The sequence below is a fragment of the Gracilinanus agilis genome, chromosome 6 (assembly GCF_016433145.1).
Source record: "Gracilinanus agilis isolate LMUSP501 chromosome 6, AgileGrace, whole genome shotgun sequence".
Taxonomy (NCBI): Eukaryota; Metazoa; Chordata; class Mammalia; order Didelphimorphia; family Didelphidae; genus Gracilinanus; species Gracilinanus agilis.
In genome coordinates this window covers 290,285,924-290,308,085 of record NC_058135.1, presented here as the reverse complement: position 1 = coordinate 290,308,085, position 22,162 = coordinate 290,285,924, and the positions used below count along the sequence as shown (strand labels likewise).

General features: G+C 48.4%; 1 protein-coding gene across 1 annotated transcript in view; it reads right to left on the bottom strand.

The window, feature by feature from the left end:
- PACS1 (phosphofurin acidic cluster sorting protein 1) overlaps nucleotides 1–19,103 on the bottom strand; it is a 37,586-nt gene extending 18,483 nt beyond the window's left edge. The window contains exons 1-7 of the mRNA XM_044682441.1: nucleotides 19,030–19,103; nucleotides 4,413–4,502; nucleotides 2,337–2,462; nucleotides 1,868–2,012; nucleotides 1,587–1,678; nucleotides 1,441–1,503; nucleotides 602–691 (exon numbers count right to left, since the gene is read on the bottom strand). Of these exons, the coding sequence (XP_044538376.1) occupies nucleotides 602–691; nucleotides 1,441–1,503; nucleotides 1,587–1,678; nucleotides 1,868–2,012; nucleotides 2,337–2,462; nucleotides 4,413–4,502; nucleotides 19,030–19,086 (663 nt within the window). The 5' untranslated portion in view covers nucleotides 19,087–19,103. The remainder of the gene's footprint in view (nucleotides 1–601; nucleotides 692–1,440; nucleotides 1,504–1,586; nucleotides 1,679–1,867; nucleotides 2,013–2,336; nucleotides 2,463–4,412; nucleotides 4,503–19,029) is intronic.
- Nucleotides 19,104–22,162: the final 3,059 nt, after the last annotated feature.

Genomic DNA, 22,162 nt, shown 5'->3' with positions numbered 1-22,162 from the left:
TGTGGGCCAAGAAACCTACAATCAAGGGCTTCATCTGTGCCTGGGCAGGGAAGTGCCCCGAGAGGCACTGCCTGAGGCATAACGGAGAGTGCGAGGGAACCCTGCCACTTAGGATTCTGTCAAAGCAAAGGACTCAGGCTAGATGCCTTGTGAGGCCTGTCTGGCTCTAGGAGCCTTGGCTGGCGCTGCTCCGTCTGGAGAGGTCATCTAGCCTGGTCCTTTGACCTCAGAGGAGGCCACAGAGGCAGGCAGAGAGGGTCAGTGACTTGTTAAGAGAGCCAACAAAGTAGGAACGGCATATCCCAGGCCAATGACTCCCTTTGGTTACAAACTTGGGGAGAGAGAGCGAGTCAGGAATCTCCAGGCAACTGCTGGTGGCCTTTGGGGACTCCTTTCAGAGGACGGTGGGATGAGAACATGCGGGTGTCCTTCCAGAGGGAGCAGGTCAAGCAAGGCCATGCTAACATCTGACCTTGTTTATGTGCTACTATCAGTTCTGGAGAGAGGAGGAAGCCATCACAGCTTTTTCCAGGGGACTCCAAATTCCCTTCCTACAATCCTTTGGGAATCCATCCTGCCCAACCCTGATTAGGAGTTAGACCAGAGGGGGGGGCGGGGGGCCACAACATACCTCATCAGAAACTTTAAACCGCTTCAGCAGGGCCACAAACTTCTGTTTGATGTTGGGTTGCTGCAAGGACACAGGGAGCAAGCATCACCAGACAGCACTGCGAAGGCATGCATGAGGGCCAGGCATTCGTCTCCTGGGCCCAAACGGGGCAGGGGCTGCCGCGGTCTTGAGAGTTGGCGAGCCTTCAGCAAGGACCAATCTGGGGGTGCCTTGGAGATCCTGTTCTCCTACACCGAGGGCACCCCAGGACCCAGCAGGCTATCGTGGGCTCAACAAGGGTGAGGAAGAGGGGGAAGGACAGCTGGGAGGCCTGGGATTTCTGGGCGTGTTGCCGATGCCAGGGCGATGCCAGGGAGACTCAAGCTTTGAGACGGGCAATTCCACCTCCCTGGCTGATCCGCGGTGCCTCAGGGTGGCTCTGCTCATAGAAAACACTAAACAATGCAGGTTAAGAAGGCTTGCTGGGAATGAGCTTCAGGGAGCCTTGGGGCAAAGATGAGGCTGAGGTACTTCTGAGGGGACCCCTCCAGGCTCCAGGCGCTCTCAGGCTGCTGACCTCTCCAGATGGAGCTGCGGCCACGGCAATCCAGCCCCAGCACTGGCTCAGCACAGCCACTTAATAAACAAGGAGCGCAGAAGTTGTGCCCTACAACAGGCGGTGAGCTCTTCACCAGAGAAGACCCTGCATGCAGGCCCAAGCCCCGTCTTCTCCCTCTGTGGAGAGGCCGTGCGTGACCTCTGAGACGGATGAAGGGCCGGAATGGGGGCAGGGAGGGCGCAGAGGGGCTCACCCTGGTGATGGCCGAGGCAGAGGTGAGTTTCCTCCGGGTCTTTTTCACTTTGCGCAGATCCTCGTCCTCGTAGAACAAGTCCTAATGGGAGAAGAGCGTCACCTCCCCCTGCCCGCTTCCTCAGGGACCTCAGGTGCCTGGGGGGTTGGGAAGGGGGAAGTTACCTGCCCATGTAAAGGGTCATCGCTCCCTTCCTGCTCTGATGAGAAGCTCTCTTCCTCCTCTTCAGAGTAGTTATCGATATCAGGAGAACGGTCTGGGGGCAAACACTGTAGTGAGGCCAGGGCTGAGGCACCGAGACCCCTGGGGACAGCACGGGCCAGCTGGAGAGGCTGCTCTTGTGGGAATTGGCAGGGAAGGCTGAACGGTCAGTCGCCGAGAGGGAGGTCTTTCTGGAGACTGTTCTAGTCTGACCAAGGGGAAGGCCCCTCTGCAAAACTCTTACCAGACAGCTTAGCCTTGATTCCCTCTTGGTCGATGGGCTGGCTTGACAGGGAGTAGATCTTGATTTCAGCCACAGGAATGGAGACGTCCTTCACGCTGCTGTGCAGGCCGAGCACCAGGGCACCTTCGCTGGGATGCTGCATGACCTGGGGTGGGGGGAGGAGGAGGAGTGAGGGCAGCTCAGGAGAAGGTCACAAGCCATGGGGTCACCACTTGCCCCTCTCATTGTAGGGACGAGGACCAGCTCCTGCCTCTAATTCTAGCACACACACAGCACACAGCAAGCCCCAACCTGTGACCATAAAGAACTGAAGCACCTAACAAGTGTGGCGGTGCTGGAATGACCACGCCAAACCCCTGAGTTCTGAGTGACGGCGACATCCATCCCACCATGCCCCAGCTGCATACGCTCCCGAACACACCAGTCAGGGCTCTGGGCTCTGCCGAGGGCCTGCCTGGCCTCCTCTCACCTCCGCCATGTTGATCAGCCCCACGGCCAGCGTCTTGTAGCCAAGGATCGTCCGGTTCTTGTAACGCTTTCGCCTTTGCAGCATGATCTGAAGCTTATTGGCATCGCGCTTAAGGAAATGAGGGTACTGCCAAGGGCAAACAAGAGCCACAGGATGGCAAGTGAGCAGGGGGTGGTGCGGGGCTGCAGGGGCAGAGCCTAAGTCTGGGCTCAGGACTTCTGCCTCCATCCTGTGCTGATGACAAGAGAGGAATCTGGTGAGGGGATGGGATGGAGAGGAATGGCAGCCTGGGGGGCCAGGGATGGGGGCAACGACTGTCTGTGATATGGGGAAGTGAGCAAGGAGGCCAGCCTGAGTAATTCACTTTCACTGAGCATGGAGGGATAATGCCTCCAGTGCTGATAAGAAGCAATAGAGAGAAAAATGCCATCTTGTTTGGAGGGGACTCTTGTTCAGGGATCTGCTGGACCTGCTTGAAGGTCCTGGAAGCCCCTTTTCACTCCTGAGATGCTGAGAAAACAGTAAGGTTTTCAGCAGCCTCAGCTGAATGGAAGAGAGGGGTAATGAGGCAACCACTGCTCAGAGAATTTAGACTTTAGACCATGGTTGAAACCAGAGCAATGCTAAGTTCCTGGCCAGGGATGGTATCTACCCAGAGAGACGAAGGACTCCAGTGAATGCACTGAGCATCGAGGATCCCCACCATTTGAGAGAGGCACACGTCAGGCTGCAGGATGGGGGTCAGACTTTTTCAGACAGGCCAGTGGGGGAATTTGTTTGTTTAATTATGTAGACTGATTTTTTTTTCCTTCTCTCCCTCCCCAAAATGGGAGGGCAGGGAGGGGACTAGTAGTTGAGACACAAAAGACTCATGGGAGACAGAATTCAAGAGAGAAGCCAGGAATAAAACCTGTGCCCTCAGAAGCCTGCAGATCTCTAAAGAGCTCTAACTTTGACTTCCTAAGTGTTACTGAGCCTTGGTAAGACGAGGCACAATCTAGAGCATGACTCTACCAGTGTGGCCCTGATTCTAAACCAAGAGTACGGGTAAATGTGGGGTGGCACTGAAGCCCGGTGTCAAATATCGCCTCTTCTGAGGAGTGGCATGCTGGGCTGGGGAGAGCCCTGGCCTTGGAGTCAGAGAGGACTGGGCATCTTCCTGCGCAGGCCACCCTGTAGGGAGTTTCAAGGATTTTTCAAAGGAGAGCAATTAGAATGGTGAAGGGCCTCTAGTTCATGCCATGTAAAGATCTGAAAAAATTGGGGGTGATTAGCCTAAAGACTGCTTGAGGGGTGCAGTAGCAGCCTTAAGCATCTGTAGGGCTGTCTTAGGGAAGAGAACTCACTAACCTGGTTCTGCTTGGACTTAGGGAGGAGAATTAAGATCAGTGGGTAGGAGAGGCACAAGCTGCTTCCAGAGCAGCCGAGCTCCCAAGGGTGGATGCCCACCTATTAGGAGGGAACAGAGGGGGAGCCTTGCTTAGGGATAGGGGGAACAGTGGCATGGCAAGCCTTGTTTTTTAGCCTCTTGTCCATCTTAGTGTCTCCTTTTACTGGTGAAGGTGGTGCCTGCTCTTAAGTGCCAAAGTAAGGCCATAAATGTCCCATCTCAATCAAAATGGTCTCGAGGGGACAGAAGAGTGCCTATAATATATGTACAATAAACTAAGGATAGGACTTCTTTAAAAAAAATTTTAAACCTTTACCTTCCATCTTAGAATCAGCACTATGTATTGGTTCGAGGGCAGAAAAGTGGAAATGGCTAAACAAAGAGAGTTAAGTGACTTGTCCAGGGTCACACAGCTAGGAAGTTATCTGAGGCCAGATTTGAAACCAGGACTAAATTCACTAAGCCACCTAGCTGCCCCTAGTAGAGGGTTTCTTAATTTAAGGCCTATGAACTTATTTTTTAAAAAATTTGGATTACAGTCATTTAATATAATCAACATGTTAAAAAAGTATAACCCTTATTCTGAGCTGAGTCCCTAAACTTCCCCAATCTGCTGCTTGGGGAAGGGAGGGGGGCAGTCCATGCCTCAGAACAGGTGACAAGCCCTGGGCTTTGTAGGTTATCACCTGGAGAGAGAAGGTTAGCTGAAGCTCCGTCTCTGCCAGGCCGCCAGCTGGAAGAAGGATCTCATTGGACCGAAGTATCCTTTTTGAGCCCTGAAATAAAGTCAGAACCTGTTATGGTCAGCTTATGGAAATCATACCAGAAGAATGTTTAGCATTATAGATCCAGACTGGGCAAAGAGCCTTCTCAACCCCTATCAAGCCTCAGGGCACCCCTGAGAATCACAGAAGAGATCCCTGGCAGCAGGGAGGCTCATCCAAAGCCCCGTCTCTGCTGTCCCTTTCTTAACAGGGCTCTGAAGGGACCCATGGATTTCCCTTCCTTTTCCCCACATCCCAGGGTTTACACTCATCTCTTCTTGAAAACTTTTACGTATATTCTTCCCATTTGAGAATCAGCTCAAATGCTACTTCTCACTAGCGTCTGTGTTGGAATAGTGAGCCTCCAAAATGTTTTTAGAACTAGTCTGGGAAAAAGAAGCTGAGGGCCTGAACTCCAGGAGGAGCATAGTCTGTGGTGGTCTATGTCAAGGGCACCCACGGACCACTCAGCACACTGTGCCTATTGGTCAAGTGAGGGACCCCTCATTGGGGGGAGAGAGCAATGTGGGACATGGGGCTTACTGCTCTTTGCAGACTCAGGCCTGGAGGCAGTTCGGCTCCTAATGATTTGGGAAGTCCTTTGATTTCTCATCTCCCAAAATATAGTTAAAAGGGGTTGGCAGACATTAGAAATGCAGACTCAACACAGCCTAGACTCAGGAACTCTTTGTCTGACCACCCAGAATCCTGCCATCCACGTTCAGTGAGTCCTCGCCATAGATGGCTGAGATGCTGGGGTCTAGCCTGCTCCAAAACCTCTGTGAGGTCACTCAATCACTAATGTATTCAGCCTCCTCCCTCTTGGCTCTGCCCTCTGGGCCAAGTCCCATTCCTACAAGCCCCCTTAGTGTTCTCTTCCTTTGATCAGTCTTCATGTGTCCCAACCTCGAGGCCTGGTGCTAGGACAGAACAGAACACTTCTGATGGCGGAGGCCCCGCAAACCATTGCTTCCTTATTATTTAGGAGCCACGACCCTCTTAACATAGCCCAGGGCTGAATCTGAGCTGGACACTTTACATTTACCTCAACTGATTTCATCTTTTTAGATTTGGCCCAGGCCTCTAGCTGGTCAGGATGCTCATCCCTTCTAGCTTCCTTCTCAGCCGTGTCGGCTGCACAGGTGATGAACAGGCACAGTCTATGCCTTTACCCAAGTCCCTGAAGCTGACCCCTCTGATCTTTTCACTGCCACCATTCCAGCAGGAGCTGTGGTCGAGGACTGGAGGGAGCCCAGGAACGTCTGGCCTTCCCCAGGCCCCAGGCTAAGCTGATCACTTGGAATCTTATCAAGCTGACTGATTCAGGCTTGGATACCCCATACCTCCCTCACTGGCCTCTCCCTGTAGCCCAGAGGGCTGAGCCCCAAACTCTTCTCAAAGCCTGTCAGTTAAGTCCCCCTTATCATGAGCAGCTCAGTTCAGCTTGGGGTCTCCTGGTACCTCCTTCATCCCATCCCCAGGTTTAAGCCTTCACCCTGTGCCCACTTCAATAAGACCAAGACTAGCTCTCCCCTTCTTCAGTAAAAGTGAAACCACAAAAGGCTAGAAAAAGACAGAATCGGATCCATCTTCCAGGATGGTCACCTTATTTGTTGTAGTGTAATGCAAAGATGCAATAAAGGCTTTTGCCCTTGCAAAAGTTAACTGAAAACTTCTGGCAGTTAAACCTTAGAATCCCGTGAGAAAGTTCAGTTGGTTCCAGAGGCTTGAGGAGAGCAGAAGGATCAACCGGAGCTCTGCCTTTGGCTTTCGGCGTTGCTTTTGGCCTGTGCCTTGTCTCTGGACAATTTGAACTTAGCTAATTTTCTTTGGACCTCTCCTGGGCCTTTTCCATATTATTCCCCTGTTACCTTTCCTGTGTTTTCCTGTGGGCTCTGGGAGGAAGGGCAGCTTTTGGGTTTTTAGTGAATAGACTTTGTGAGATTAGTTTCCCCACAGGCAAGTAGGACATCCTTGAATCAAACTATCCCTTACTTTATTGATTTAATATACCCTCTAAGAGCAGCCAAATCTTCCCTGGCCGAGAGAGCAGGTTCTCTCTCAGTCTAACCCATTCCTGTGACCCACCCCCATCTTGAGTTTCTCCCTAGCGGCTGTCAGAAACCCCAAACCCTTCTCTCCCTCTGACTAACCCTGAACATTAGTAAATCCCCTTGTTACCTAATCAAACCCTCTGGTGAATCATTGTGTTGAAGAATTATCAGAGGTTGAAGGGGAAAGAATTATTCTCTTTTATTTCCTGAGGGAACTGGAGGCATCCATCTTGGGAGGAAGTAGTTGCCAGATACTTCTTCCTGGATACTTCCTCCTGGATCCTCGTCAGTTTCAGTAACAGGGAGAAGCCTTGTGACTCCTCCTTTGAGGATTTGAGAAACTGACAAGAAAGCCCTCAACTCAGATTTAAACCATTTCTGACTGGCCCTATTTCTTGTGTCTGTAGAAGTACCTTTCCTGCCTGGAAGGGTTCAACCTATTTCCCCCCAGTGTCCTCTGTCTCTAGCCCGAGTGTCTAGTCTGTGTTAGCTACCTCTCCTGAATACTTCACCTGTACCCTTGCCATTCAAATACTGCCTTGTCCATTCCTCCCTAAACTTAGCCATTCATTTCATTCCTCCTCCTAATTCCTACCTCACCTTTATTCCTTTCTTTGACCTAAAGATTCAGAAGATTACACACATTTTTTTGATAACAGTAGCCAGTGTGGGCTGTCATGCTAAGTGCTAGACATGAAAGTACTCAGTGTTTGGGGGAATGCTAAGAGCCTCAGCAGGACAACCTCAGCTCCTTTCCCAAGAGCCAATGGAAAAAAAAATGCCTGGCATTCTATGGAAGGATCTGTTCTTCACAGCCCATCACTAGGGAGAATGACATGTATAAATGGTGTATAAACTGTAGGTGCCCATTTTGCCTGGATGGGTGTAAGTGTTTCTGGTGGGCACGCTGCTGAGGATGCCAGAGACCTCTGAGGAGCTCAACCCATCAGCCCTTTGGCATTCATTCAATCAGTTACTGAGAGGGGGCAGCTGGGTGGCTCAGTAGATTGAGAGCGAGGCTCTAAGATGGGAGGTCTGGGGTTCAAATCTGATCTTAGACACTTTCTAACCCCCATTGCCTAGCCCTTACTGCTACTGTGCTTTAGAACTGATACACAGTACTGATTCTAAGATGGAAGATAAGGATTCAAAATCAAAACCAGTTATTGAGCACCTACCAAATGCACAGAAGCGCACACTAAGTAGGGTAGCATCCAGGACTGCCCATGTATATACATGTCCCTTTACAAGTTACAGATCAGCTTCTACTGCAAGGAGTCAAAATCCAGCTGAAGGAGTTAAATGGAGGGCAAAGTGGGTTTAAACAATTCGAGCTGGACTAGCTTTACTTAAACCACAGAGATCTGCCCAAGCTGCAGAGGTGCCAGAGGAGATGTATAAATCACATTTATTCCCAGGCTTCATTTTCTGACTTAATGAGCTGATGGTAGTTTCCCAGGATCAGAGAGGACATGGGACTCTGGGGATTGAGAAATGGATTGAGAGGCTGCTCGGTTCCATCAGTGCTGCTCAAAGGGCTCCCAAGATCCCCTGATGTCTGGAACTTGCCTCTTCAAGCCAGACACATGGCCTAGGGGACAGGCTGCCAATGTCCTGTCCACCTTTAACTCTTAAAATCACAGGTCACAGAGTTTTGACACGTTCTGTGTACCCCCCCTTAAGAAAGGGACTCTTCAGGCCTGTGAAATTTTCAGATACTAAATAAGGATGTACTAACTGACCAAAAATGAATGTTGTGGGCATAGAGAAACATGCTGACAGGTCTCTTCTGCTTTGATTCATTCCATCACTAATCTGCTCTCAGAAGTTGAAACTCTCTAACCCAGGATGGGTTCTTCTCCAGGTCTGATAGATAAAAATGGGGAGAATTACAGAATGATGGAATCTCTGAGGCAAAAGGAAGCTCAGAGGCCATCTAGTCTGACCCAGGCCTGACAAACAGTCATCTAGCTTCTGGAGGTCTCCTGAGAGAAGAATACAATGAGGCAGCCCATTCTGCTTGGGGGCAGGCAACTCTTTTTGTTATAAAGTCCTCCCTTATGGGACCTGAAATATCCCTTCTCTTCAAGTCCTCTTCTTAGTTGTACCCTCTAGGGCCCACTTCCCCTTCAGAGACAGTGCCCCTGGCCCACCCTTTTCAATAACAGATACACCCTGAGCCAGGAAGAGGAGGAGAAGGAAGAGGAGAAATCCTTTCTCACTTCCACATCCAAAGTCTTCCCTGCCTTCCTCTATCACGTAGCAACCTCTTCTCCTTTGGGGAGGGTGTTGAGTGCTGATGGTTCACTCTCTCTGTCCTGATCCTGGGGGCTGCCACAGGATCTCCTGGCCTCCAGGTCATTCTCCCTCGTTTCCCAAGGAGCCCTGGCTCAGTCTTCTTCTCTGTCCACAGACCCAAGGACTTCAAAATCCATGATGACTGCCCCTCAAATACGATGGCTTCTAGTTCATTAAAGACCTTAACCTGGTTCTCTTCTGGAGAGCAATTTGGAATTACACTTATAGGGCCATAAAACTACATGCCCTTTGATCCAGCAATTCTATTACAAGGTCTATAACCCAAAGAGATGAAAAGGACCTATGTATATATTTATACAGCAGTTCTTTTTGTGGTAGCAAAGAAGTGGAAATTGAGGGGCTAAGTTGTAGTGTATGATTGTAGAGGAATTGCCATAAGCAATGACAAAGAGGACAATCACAAAAAAACCTGGAAAAGACTTGTCTGAACTGATGCAGAGGGAAGTGAGCAGAACCAGGAGAATGTCATACACAGAAATAGCAAGAATGTATAATGAAGGGCAGCTGGGTAGCTCAGTGGATTGAGAGTCAGGCCTAGAGATGGGAGGTCCTAGGTTCAAATCTGACCTCAGACACTTCCCAGCTGTGTGACCCTGGGCAAGTCACTTGACCCCCATTGCTTACCCTTACCACTCTTCTACCTAGGAGCCAATACACAGAAGTTAAGGGTTAAAAAAAAAAAAAAAGACTGTATAATGAGCAATTGCGAATGACAGCTCTTCTCAGCAATATGATGATGCAAGACCATCCCAAGGGCCACAGGATATAAAATTTGCCTCCAAAGAAAGAACTGATGGAGTTGGAATCTAAACTAAAAGCACACCATATTTCACTTTCTTCATTTTTTTTTTGAGCTCTCTTCTACCAAAGGACTAATATAGAAAAATATTTTACATGATTGCACACATGATTGCCAAACCCTTTGCAAATATGTGTGTTATTAATTCATGTAAAAATGTATTTTTTAAATGAATCTTTTTTTTTAAAGACCTAGTACTGGTACTAATATTGGGTCTATATCCCAAAGAGACAAAAACAAACAAACAAATAAATAAATAAAAAGGAAAGGGCTTGTTTGTGCAAAAATATTTATGGCTGTGCTTTTGGTGGCAAAGAATTAGAAACTGAGGGGATCTCCCTCAATTGCAGAATGGCTTAACAAGTGGTGGTATATGATGGTGATGGAGTACTATTGTGCTATAAGAGACGATGAGGATGATTCAGAAAGAGCTGGAAAGACCTACATGAACTGATGCAGAGTGAAATAAGCAGGAAAACATTGTACACAGTAACTGTAATAGTGTGGAACAATCAAACATGAGAATTTCCTACTCTCAGCCATATAATAATCTAGGACAATTTTGAAGGATTTAGGAGAATGCTCTCTAACTGCAGAGAACTGTTGGAGCAGAAATGCAGATGAAAACATTAAAAAAAAGATTCATTTAAAAAATACATTTTTACATGAATTAATAACCTGCTCCTCCTACTACCCCACAATTGAACAAAAAGCTCTAAAAACTGAAAACATAAACAACACACAGGCCAGCAGAACAGCCCCAATACTGACTGTCCCTTATCTGGTAGAGAAGGGTGAGCTTCATCCTTAAAAACCTGGGCTCCTGTTTCATCACAGCCCCCAACCATGAGTTCTAAGGCAGGCAATAAGTCAGCTCAGGGAAAGAGCCCAAGGCCTGGAGCTGGGAAGCCTGGCCTTCAGATTCTGCCTCACATACTTCTCTGGCTAGGTGTCCATGAGCAGCCTTAGCTTCCTCATCTGTGAAATGGGATTAACAAAAGCAGTTACTTCAAAGGGAGGGTGTGAAGGACAAATGTGATATTTGCAAAGGGTTCTTGGCAAATGTCGAAGTGTTATAGAATTATCACACATTAAGAATTATTCAAGTCTTTCAAAGTTGTATTCCTCTAAAATGCTGTCATTGTGTCCCTCTGCATCAACTCACACTGGATCTTCCCAGTTTCCTCCAAAACGGTTTACTCTTCTTATGGAGTGATAACAGCCCTTTACATTTATATGTGATCATCTGTTTAGCCATTTTCCTAACAGGAAGACACCCCCTTGGTTTCCAGTTTGCCTACTACAAAAAGAGCTGCTGTTGATGTTTTTGTACAAATAAGAGTGACAGCGCCGCCCCCCCCCCCCCACGGGGGGCCAAAGGACACTGGCACGGGGTTGTAGGGACCTTGTAAGATTCATAGGCTGCCTGGGTTTGCTATCATTAATCAGCATGGGACTGAGTTAGGAAACTCACCACAAACTAGCGATGTGACTGTGGGCACTTACCCACTGTGTTCACATGTGTAAAATGGGGATAGCACCTTCTCTGATGGCCAGACACAGAGGTCATATGAAATAAAGGTAAGTGCTCTGAAGTGCTGTGACACAACCTGTCCCTGCTGAGGCCAAAGCAAGGTATTAACAGAAAAGTCAGCTGGCAAAGTCAAGGCCCAACGGCTTTGGAAGAGAGCCCTGGAACCATCCTTGGGGTATTCACTGATCTCCACAGGGCTTCAGAGGCCAGGTGGGATCTAGGAGTCGTCCCATCAACCAAGGAATATCTATAATCACTTTCAGTTTCTTAGAAAGGAGGTGCCAGAAAATTCAGAGTATTACTGTTATTACTGTTTGGGAAAACATAAAATTGTACAGGATGATGTTAAACATTTAATCAAGAAACAAATGAATTTTTTTTTTTAGCAAAAGTCTTCAAATTTGGGGGTAGCAAGAACAGCAGGAAGCTCCTACAAAACATACCAAGATTGTCTGCTTTGGAAAGCAGTGCCTTTTAGTATAAGGAATGATTCCCCAAAACTGAAGCTCAGTCTGTGGTCTGAAAAATGAATGTGTGGCCAGTGAGAGAGGAACAGAAAGACCAGGAGGAGCTTTCTTACCCTCCGTATCACCTTTCACACATTTTGTAACCTGTAGATTTAGGGAGGGCTCCCCAAACTTAGAGAAAATTGTGCAGGGAGCCCACCTGGAGATTCAGATGTACCTGGAGGGAATAATTACAATTTCATTTTAGAGTCATAACATGAACACTCAATAATGATAAAGTATTTCTTGAAACCTCAGACAGGGCAGGATTGCAATGTGCAGCTCACATGTTCTAGGAAGAAGCAACGTGGCGACATATAGGACACACTTGGCTCCCACTGGCCCACCAGAAAACAGACCTAATGACCCATAGGAGAAAATTGTTTTTTCCCCAAGTGAGCTGCTATTATTCTATTGAGTTCAGTAAAGCATCCCTTAGATAATTTGGTTAGTATAGCATTGAAAAGTGTTAATTAATTGGGTGGCAGGGCCCAGCCATGAGCACTGACTGTTCCTCCAGCTGTGCAAGTTGTTCTTTATTTCTTTAAGGAGGACTTTGTAACTACTCTACAGATACTTGTGTACTTTGGAAGAGTGATACTCAGATGCATCCGGCATTTTGTAGTTATTTGGAATGGGATTTCTCTGTTACTATCTCTTGCATTTTGTAATTATATAGAAATATTATGGATTATTTTTGGAAGGAGGGATTATTTTGTTACCTGCAACTCTTCTGAAGCAATTATCTTGATGGGTATTTGTGCTGATTCCCTGGGATTTCCCATATACTGTCAGAAAGTAGGGATAGTTTTCAATCTTGACCTATCATTATTGCCTTTAATTTCTTTCCCTTGACTTATTAACATTGCTAGCATTTCCAGAACTATATCAAGTAACAGGGCAAAGAGCAGGCATCCTTGCTTTTGTTGTTCTTGTTCAATCATGACCCTAAAGACCAGAGCATGCTGGGCCCTTCTAGCCTCTGTGGTCTCCTGAAGTCTGTCCAAGTTCACGTTCACTGCCTCCATGCTTGCCATCTTTTTCCCAGCTGTCCCCTTCTCCTTTTGCCTTCCATTTCTCCCGATATCAAGGTCTTTCCCAGTGAGTTTTGTTTTCTCAGTAAGTGGCCAAAGTACTTAAGCTTTAGCTCTTGTAACTGACCTTCCAAAGAACAATTTAAATTAACTTCTTTAAGTACTGACCCATTTGATCTCCTTGCTCTAAAGGGCCTCTCAAAAGTCTTCTCCAGCACCACAATTTGAAAGTGTCGATTCTGGGGTGTTCAGTCTTCTCCCCAGTCCAATTCTCCCAGCCATTCACTGCTACTGGATTTTAATGATACAAACCTTTGTATATTGTTGCTTAACTTCTGAAGTAATCAGTAAAGGTTCTAGAAAGCAGACTTTCTAACAGGCAGAAGGACTGAAGGAAGTGGAAGGAAAAGACAGGTGGAGCCTGCAGGCATTCTCCTGCGTGCCACAACTAAGTCATCTGTTTCAATCCTTCACCTTGATGCAGCCAAATTTAATTTCAGCTGCCTGGGCCAGGGGTTGATTCCACTGTAAACTCCTTCCCTGCAAAGTCCATTTCTAGGGATCTCAAGGAGCCTGGCATCTCCTTGTCACACTCCACACATGTGCCCTGTGCAGGCGGCCAGATCTTCTCCACTTCTCCCCCAAGAACTCTATCTAGTTCATTAACAAACATTTGTTCCGTGCTTACTATATTCTAGGCTTGGTGCCAAGAAGAAACACAAGCAAAAAGAACCATGGTCCCTACCCTTAAGGAGCTTCCATTCTAAAAGGGAAGACACCACCACAAAAGAATAAAAAAAAGGAGGCTCTTGGACAAGTCCTCCACCTTCCCATCTTCCAGAGGAAGGGGTCCCGGGGCAGAGAATAATTCCTAACCTGCATCAGACACCCAGGAGCCCTGCTAGGCCTCATTTCTCTCATCTGTAAAACGAGGAGAGGGGGACTTAATGACCCCTGTGGCTCTAATTCTAAACCATTTCCCAACATTTCTATGTCTTCCTGCCTTGTCTTTGTCGGGTCAAAGAACTACAGGAGATGGGATTTTGCTATCATGGAGGTGGCCTCGGCCCTAACCCTACTTCACTTCAGGCTGGCACCAGAAGTCACGTGCCCTCTTCCAACCATCTCCCAGCTAGTCTTCAGGTACCAGAATGGGATTAACTGGAGGCCTGGAAGCTCCATAGACCTTGTTCTGGGAAAAGGTCACATCAAAGGAAATTGTCCCTTAGACTACTTTTCTTACAAGTCCCTCAGAATCAGAGAAATGCAGACTTGGAACAACTCAAGGAATTGTTCTTTCGGGAGCTTAGCTGCTCACCAGGCCAATTCATACCTGAAAAGGAGCCTGCACTATTGGATGCCCCAAGTGGTCATCTGGCTTCTACCTGAAGACCTCTGACGGTGAGGAGCCTGCCAGCTCCTGGCATGATCCATCCTCCTCCAGACGACCCTGATCATGAGGAAAGTTTTCCCTTTGTGGCTAAACAGAACAAGGAGAACCTCAGTTTTCTTCCCTGTTCCATCTTCCTAAATACAGGCATACCCCAGGCTATTCTAGAGCCTCCTTCTCTCTCTGTCTCTGCTCTCATCAGCCCCAGGGATCCAATGAGCACTGGTAAGCTCTGCATCCAGCTCTGTTCTCTCCCATGAGCTCTAGGCCAGCATCACCAAGACCTGGTAGACATTTCCAATTGGATGCCCTACTGACACCACAAACTTAAAATAGCCAAAACACAACTGAGTGTTCTCCTCCCACAAACCCATCCTTCTTCCTCTAGACTCCTGTATGTCTGTTGAGGGCATTGCTATCCCTAATTTCCCCTCATAACACCACATAACATGTGAAGCACCTGGATGACACAGTAGATGAGGACTGGGCCTGGATTCAGGAATATCTGGGTTCAAATTCAGCCAGAGACTCTTAATCACCGAGTGACCCATGGCAAGTCATGTAACCCAACCTGCCTCAGTTTACTCAACTGTAAAGTGGGGATAATAATGGCATGTACCTCGCAGGATTGTTATGAGGATAAAATCAGGTAATAATCAGCACAGTGCCTGGCATATACATGGTGCTTAACAAATGCTTAAAATGACCACAATCACGGGACAGTCACTCTCCTAGTCCAGGTCCATCTCATCTCTTACCTGTACAGCAGTGGCCTCATCATCTATCCAGCCTCCCACCAGCTGCCAAAGCCATCTTCCCAAGGCCCCATCTGATCTCTTCACCCCTCCATTCACACCATCTCTGTTCAATCAGCGATCCACCAACCAGAATTCATCAAGCACCTGCTGTGTGCTGCTCACAAGGGGGTCACAGGCTCCCCAGTCAGCCTGCCCAGACCCTTCTGCTTTACTAACTTCAGAGGCACAAATATGTAACCTATAACTAAGGATTTAAAATGTGACGTTTCTTACAAATCTTGGGGCTGATTTTCAATCTTTGCAGAAACTTCCCTCAGCTGTGGCTCTCCCACCACAGTAAGGAATGTGCTAGAAGGGAACAGACACAGATGGAGCCACAAGGAGCTGCCAAGGCAGAAGATGTCCTCTGGCCACCAGGACAAGGTCATCTCTGTCCTAAAGGAAAAGAGATTCTCTGGGGCAGATAAATGTATGCAGAGGGAGGAGCCCTGTGGCCTGGAGGCACCACCCTGGGCAGTGCTTTGAGGAGAAGGGGGAGAATGTTCCAGGTTACAACTAGGTCAAAAGCCAGCTGGGCTGGGATATGGCATGTGTGAAGGGATGATGTGCAGGAAGCCTGGGAAGGCCACCGGGGGCAGACCCAGAACTGGGAGTCTTCTTTCTCATAAGATGCTTCTAAGCCTGTCCTTGGGCCCCTGCCTGCTTTCCTGCCCTCTGCCCAGGCTCTGGCCTCTCCATCTTCTTTGGAAACCCTTGATGCTATAGGCAATCAGTTCACATGCCTCGGTCCTTTGGCTTTTGTTGCACCATCCTTTTGCAAACCCCGAGCCCGAGCAGCCAGCCATCCCTGGGCCTCCTCGCAAGCTTGGCGGAGGTGGCACAGCCAAGCCTCTTCATCTTTCTGTCCCGTCTGCTCTACCAAGAAAATTGAGGCCACTGGGAGTTCCCTTTTAGCTTCCAGTCTCCTACTTTCTTGTCCTTGATTCTAGTCTTGGGGGCAGAGGTGGCTTTCTCCTCACCAAGGCCCGCCCTTGCCTGATCCTTAATCCATTTCCATCACTTCTCCCTACAACCTTGCTAGCCTCTCACCCTCATCCCATCTCTCTGCTTTGGCTCTTTCACTAGAAGAAGCTGCCCACATTTAGGGCTTCTACTTCATCAGAAGGGACTCCTGTGCCAGCTGGCTTCCAACACCGAAGTTCAACCAAGACTGCTCTCCCCACAGTTACCAAGGAAGCTTCTTCTTTGGGAATTCCTGCTCCCTGAGGCTTGGGTGGCACGGCTCTCTCCTGCTGACTTTCCTCCTCTGCTGTGTCTGTGCCCTGACTCTCCACTGTTAGGATGCACCCAAAGGCTCTGGCCTTTCTCACCAAGGCTTTGCATGCATCTCTAGGTAGATGGCTTCAGTAGCTGCCTATTCAGTCTGCTTCTCTCTGGCTCCAGGCTGTCATCACCGATTATCTGCTGGACAGCTCTCCCCCAAAGGCTTCCCCTTCTTCTGAGTGTCTCCATTTCTCTGGAGGGCCCTGCTACCCTTCATCTCATTCAGGCTGGCCACCTTACAGGATGCTACGGGGTTCAAGAAGCTATCCTAGGAACAAGTCCTCTCTCAGTACCACCTATTCCCTTGGATTCTCTGTGTCATAGTTTTCTCTTTAATGGGCAGCTGCACACCCCCTACCCCCACAACTATCAGATTCATATTTATGGTGTTTTGTGAGTAAACTCATTATCTAAGCAGATGGCTAACATTCATTGGAGAAATTCTCCTGATTAAACCATTAACAAAAACCACATGCGAACAAATGAGTGTTATACATTGGAGTGGGAGAGATCTGACCTCGCCCAAGGGGAAATGTCTCCAAGTTTCTAGGGAAATGAGTGGGAAATCAGGGATGGACTTTCTCTGTTTCCTCCTCAGAGCCTGGGATGAAATATGTGTCTCTTCAAGAAGGCACAGTGGATAACTCAGTGGATGGAGAGCCAGGCCTACAGAAGGGAGGTCCTGGGTTCAAATCTGGCCTCAGACACTTCCCAGCTGTGTGACCCTGGGCAAGTCACTTGACCCCCACTGCCTACCTTTACCACTCTTCTGCCTCGGAGCCAATACACAGTATTGACTCCANGGGCAAGTCACTTGACCCTCATTGCCTAGCCCTTACCACTATTCTGTCTTAGAACCAATACACAGTATTGGTTCCAAAATGGAAGGTAAGGGTTTTTTTAAAAAATGAAGAAAGAAAAGAAAAGAAAAGAAGAGAAGAGAAGAAAAGAAAAAAAGAAAAGAAAAGAAAAGAAAAAAGAAAAGAAAAGAAAAGAAAAGAAAAGAAAAGAAAAGAAAAGAAAAGAAGGCTCAGGGGGCAGCAAGGTAGCTCAGTAGATAGAGCACCATGCCTAGAGTCTGGAGGCTTCAAATCTAGCCTGAGATACTTCCTAGCTGGGTGACCCTGGGCAAGTCACTTAACCCCCATTGCCTGGTCCTGCCCACTCTTACCTGATGCTAAGACAGATGGTAAGAGTTTAAAAAAAAAAAAAAAAAGAGCACAAAGGAAGTCTTCTTTTCCTAAAATTCTTGGGTTAATCCTGATTCTTCCCACACCATTCACTTTACCCATTAAGATTCTTTGACAAAATGTCACCGGTGAAGTGGGGAATCTGGGTGACACCTGTAAAGTACTTTGCAAAAACGTAAGTACAAAATCAACATCAGCATTAGCAACAAAGGCAAGAACGGAGCAGGAGAGCTCCTCACCTTCCCCCTGAGCCTTTCCCTCCAAAGGTTTACATCATATGATTGTAGCTATGTAGTCTTTCCAGTCGTGTCTGACTCTCTGTGATCCCACGGGGCATTTCCTTGGCAGAGTTACTGGTGTAGTCTGGCCTTTCCTTCTCCAGCTCATTTTACAAATGAGGAAACTGAGGCCAACAGGAAGAAGTGACTTGCCCAGGGTCACACAGCTAGTACATGTCTGAGGCCAGATTTGAACTTAGGAAGTCAGAACTTCCTGACTCTAGGCCTAGAGTTCTGTGGCAAATCACTCCAGTATTTTTTGCCAAGAAATTCCCAAATGGGGTGACTGAGGTTCAGAACACTGTGTTAATCAGCGTTCCCAATCAGCTGAAATTGGCTGTCTCACCTTCCCACCTCAACCCCATCCTCACTTAAGAAGGCTTATTTTTTGAACCTGGGTTGAAGACTATCTATTTGGGCCAGACTGTTGTCCCCTTGTGTGTTAGCGCTCCCTTGATTTTTGCTATCCACAATAGCACAGGACCAAGCAGAGACCCTGAGGGCACACCATGAGCAAACTCCTGGGGTTCTGTTTGGAATGTATCAAACTGAGCCACTGTTTAGCCTTTAGCTGCTCAACTCATCCAGAAGAAAAAGCACAAGAAGACAATTAATCAAATGCTCATTTAGAATCTATCTAAGCCAGACCCGTAGCACAGCTCTGCCCTTCTAGCCAGGGAGCCCCATCCAAAAAGACACGGCTTAAAAGTAGCACAACTGTTGTACACAGAAAGTGAAACACTTTGGCACAATCCAATGTAATGGACTTCTCTACTAGCAGCGATGCAACGACCCAGGACAACCCAAGGGACTCGGGAGAAAGATGCTCTCCACATCCAGGGAAAGAACTGCGGGAGCGGAAACACAGAAGGAAAGCGTACGGCTCGTCCCTTATCACTTGTTTATATGGGTATATGAATTGGGGCTTTGGCTTTAAAAGATGGCTCTCTAGCAAAAATGATTAATATGGAGAGAGGTATCAAGGGATTACATCTGAATGACCCAGTGGAATTGCTTGTTAGCCGAGGGGAGGGGGGAATCATGAAAACATGGAAAAATATTTTAAAAATAAGTATGCAACATTCTCTAACCACCGGCCCCCACCTTTCTCCTTAGAAAAGTGAAGACTGTTTCATCAACAATGGAGTCTATTTTTGAGCATTAACCACTCAGATCTTGAAAATATTCTTGTAAAGAAAGCCCACGTTATTTAGGGGGGGTTGAAAGAAAGCTCTCTGCTCTTGGGAAGGCCTGGGGAGAGTCGGGCACCTAGGAGGTACCACGGAATGGGAGCTGCCCCAGCGAGCACCCCTGGAGAGGCCCAATCCCCGATGGAGCGGCTCGGCCCTCTCACCTGCAGCTTCACTGCAATGACCACTGAATTCAAGTCTTTGTCCATTTCCTTGAGCATGACGAGTTTCTTCAGGGTCAGGTTGAACAGCCTGGGAAAAGAGAGAAAAGAGCCTGTCACATGGGAGCCACAGGGCGGGAGGGAGAGAAGGGGCAGCATTTCCTAGGAGGGTCACTGTCACCGGGCCAAGAGCGACCCTCCTCACCTCACCCACCCCTCTATCTGTCACCCTGAGGCTGGCTTTAGCAGAACATCAAGTGGGTGACCCGGCCACGGCTTCTATTTAATTCACGCTCAGTGTGCTGCCTGGCACAGAGTAAGCCCTCAGATCACAATCTGTTGGCTGACTGGTGCAGGAACCCCGATGGCGGCACTCCCTCCTAGCGGCCTGCAGGGAGCGCCCTCGAGGCCCTGTTAAGGTGGAGCAGACTTGCCTGCCAGGCTGCTCCTGCCCTGCCCGGAGGAGGCTCCAGTTTCAGACCAGAGGAGGAAGGGGTAAAGTAAGGGAACTTTTCTGAGACTGGCTCTCAAGCCAACCTCCTGAGCCGAGGCTTGGCAGGAGGTCTTTACTCGATTCTGGCTCGCCCGTCCTCTGAGTCAGACCCAACGACCTCAAAAGTGCTGCTTTCTGTCTTTCTTTTTTTAATTCACTAACAAATGTCCATGTAAGTTCTCCAAAGCTACACGATCCATATTGTCTCCCTCCCTTCTTCCCTCCCCCATTCTGAACCCAACAAGCAATTCAATCTGGGTTCCACATGCATTATCACATAAAAGATATTTCCATATTATTTATTTTTGTAATACTTTTATAGAACCAAAACCCCCAAATAACACCCGAAATAAACAAGTGATGCTTCTTCTGCATTTCTACTCCAACAGCTCTTTCTGTGGAAGAGGACAGCGTCCTCAGGATTGTCCTGGATCACTGCATCGCCATTAGGAGCAATGGGAGTGTTCCATAATTTTGCAGTTCCTGTGTATAATCATGTCCTGGTTCTGCTCATTTCCCTCTGCATCGGCCCTCACAGGTCTTTCCAAAGAGCAGGCTTCTTCAAGTCAGCCAACACCTACCCAAGCACACTGGGATGATTTTTTGAACTCGGGTCCAGATAGTCATCTAGTCTGTTAGCTCTGCCTTCTCACTTTTTGTAAAACTCCTCCTCAACGCCCCTTGCTGCCCCTTCATCAGTTTCATGAACCAAAGTGGCCAAAGGAGATCACCCAAGGATGTTCCCTTCCTGTCCCAGCCTCAGGTCCTTGAGCTCTGAAACAAGGCCATTGGGATCTCTAAAGACCCTCCCAGCTCTGAGTCTTAGCTTTGGGCCAAAATCCAATAGGTATTTATGACGAGCTTCCTCTGGGTGAAGCCTGATCTACTGCTAGGCCAGCTGCACCAAGGGCGCAAGGTTAGCAAACTTCACCCATCAAAGTGTCCTGGTGGTTGGGTGATTGGGCGGGTAGGGAGGGTGCAGCAGAGTGGCTGCTCCTATGACCCCCTCCCACACAGCCTGTGTCTAGATCTAGGCTCCCTAGCAGGGCACTGTGTGCCCACACACAAAGGCTTAGGTGCCCAGGAGTTATGCTCTAACTGACTAGAGGTGGTTATCTCCTCACCTACAATTCCCTCCCGCCCACACCTCGTGCCACAGGCCACAGAGACAACAGTGAAACCATCCCTGCCCTCAAGGAACAAAACATGTATCTTATCTCTAGCCAAGACTTGGGCTGGGCTGGCAGAGCCTTTGGGAGTACCCTAGCCTATCACCATTTAGTGAGTGTCTTCTGGATGCCAGGCACTGTGCCAAGCACCGGACAGAAGAGGCAAAGGTCAGCCCTTGTCCCCACGGAGCTTACAGACTAAGAGGAGAGACAAAATGCAAATAAACATAGACAAAAGCAGCCACAGACAGGATAAATAAGAAATTATTTACAGACCGAGACCATCCTAAAGGACTGGTAATGAGAAAAGGCAGCCCCTCCAGAGGCAGAACTGCTACCGTGTCGAGATGGAAGCAGGCTTTTTCAGTCTTTATTTTCTTGCCCCCACCCCCCAACCCTTCTGTAATCTCCCATGCATCACATTTCTGGCCTTCTCAATGGGTAAAGAAGGAACAGGAGGAAGAGAATTCGGCACTCAAAAAAATAAACAACACATTTGACTTTTAGAAAAAGAAATAATTGCCCAATGGAAGCCTCCTGAACAAAGAGGGGCTGGGTAAGACTTCCTATAGGAGATGGGCTTTGGGACTTAATGGAAGATAGGGAGGTCAGGAGGTGGAGTGGATGAGGGAGTGTGTTCTGGGCACAGGAGACAGCCAAAGAAAACAGCCAGAGCTGAGGGTCTGTATCATGGGAAGGCCTGAAGGCCAGCTTCAAGGGCTTCGAATGTCAAAGGGCATTTTGTGTTTGCTCCTGAAGGCAACAGGGGGCCACTGGAGTTTGCTTCCTAGAGGGTGACAGGGCCAGGCCAGGAATGGGGGGAGAATGGATGCAGGCAGATCCCAGTAGCTATTGCAATAGTCCAGTGGGAGGGGATGAGGGTCGGCCCCAGGCTGGTGGGGGTCTGGAGAAGGAGACTGAGGAGCAGTCAGGTAGTAGGAGAGTCGGGAGAGAGTGATCCCCAGGGTAGGGGCGGATAACTTCAGAGAATGGTTTTGCTGGAATGATGGGAGGGTGCCTCTCCTTTTCCCAAAGGAGGCTGGAGATTGAGCTGGAGATGGGAGAAGGCAGGTGGTCAAATGGGAGGCCCCTTTTCACTGCTCCTCTTCCCTTTGGAAGCTGAAATAAGGCAAGCCCCCTCTCACCCAAACCAAACAGAAAGGCAGATGGGCACCGGTGAGGTTAAAGGGCAGGCTGCTTCAGGCCATATTCGCCATCCTCCACAGGCCAAAAAGGGAAGCTTCCCGAGGCAACACGGGGCCCTTCCCACAGAAAAGCCTAAATAAATGTGTGTTGGACTGATTGGGCGATCTCCACTGGCCAGCAAGCTCTGGGTCACTCTTATCAATCCAGAAAGCAGAGCCGCGGGACCATGCCAGGAGTTAACCCAATTAATTGCCAAGAGAAATCTTCAGCTGCTCCCCTCTGGGGGAGCTGTGGTTGGATTACTCATCTTTCAGAGACGGATCCATCT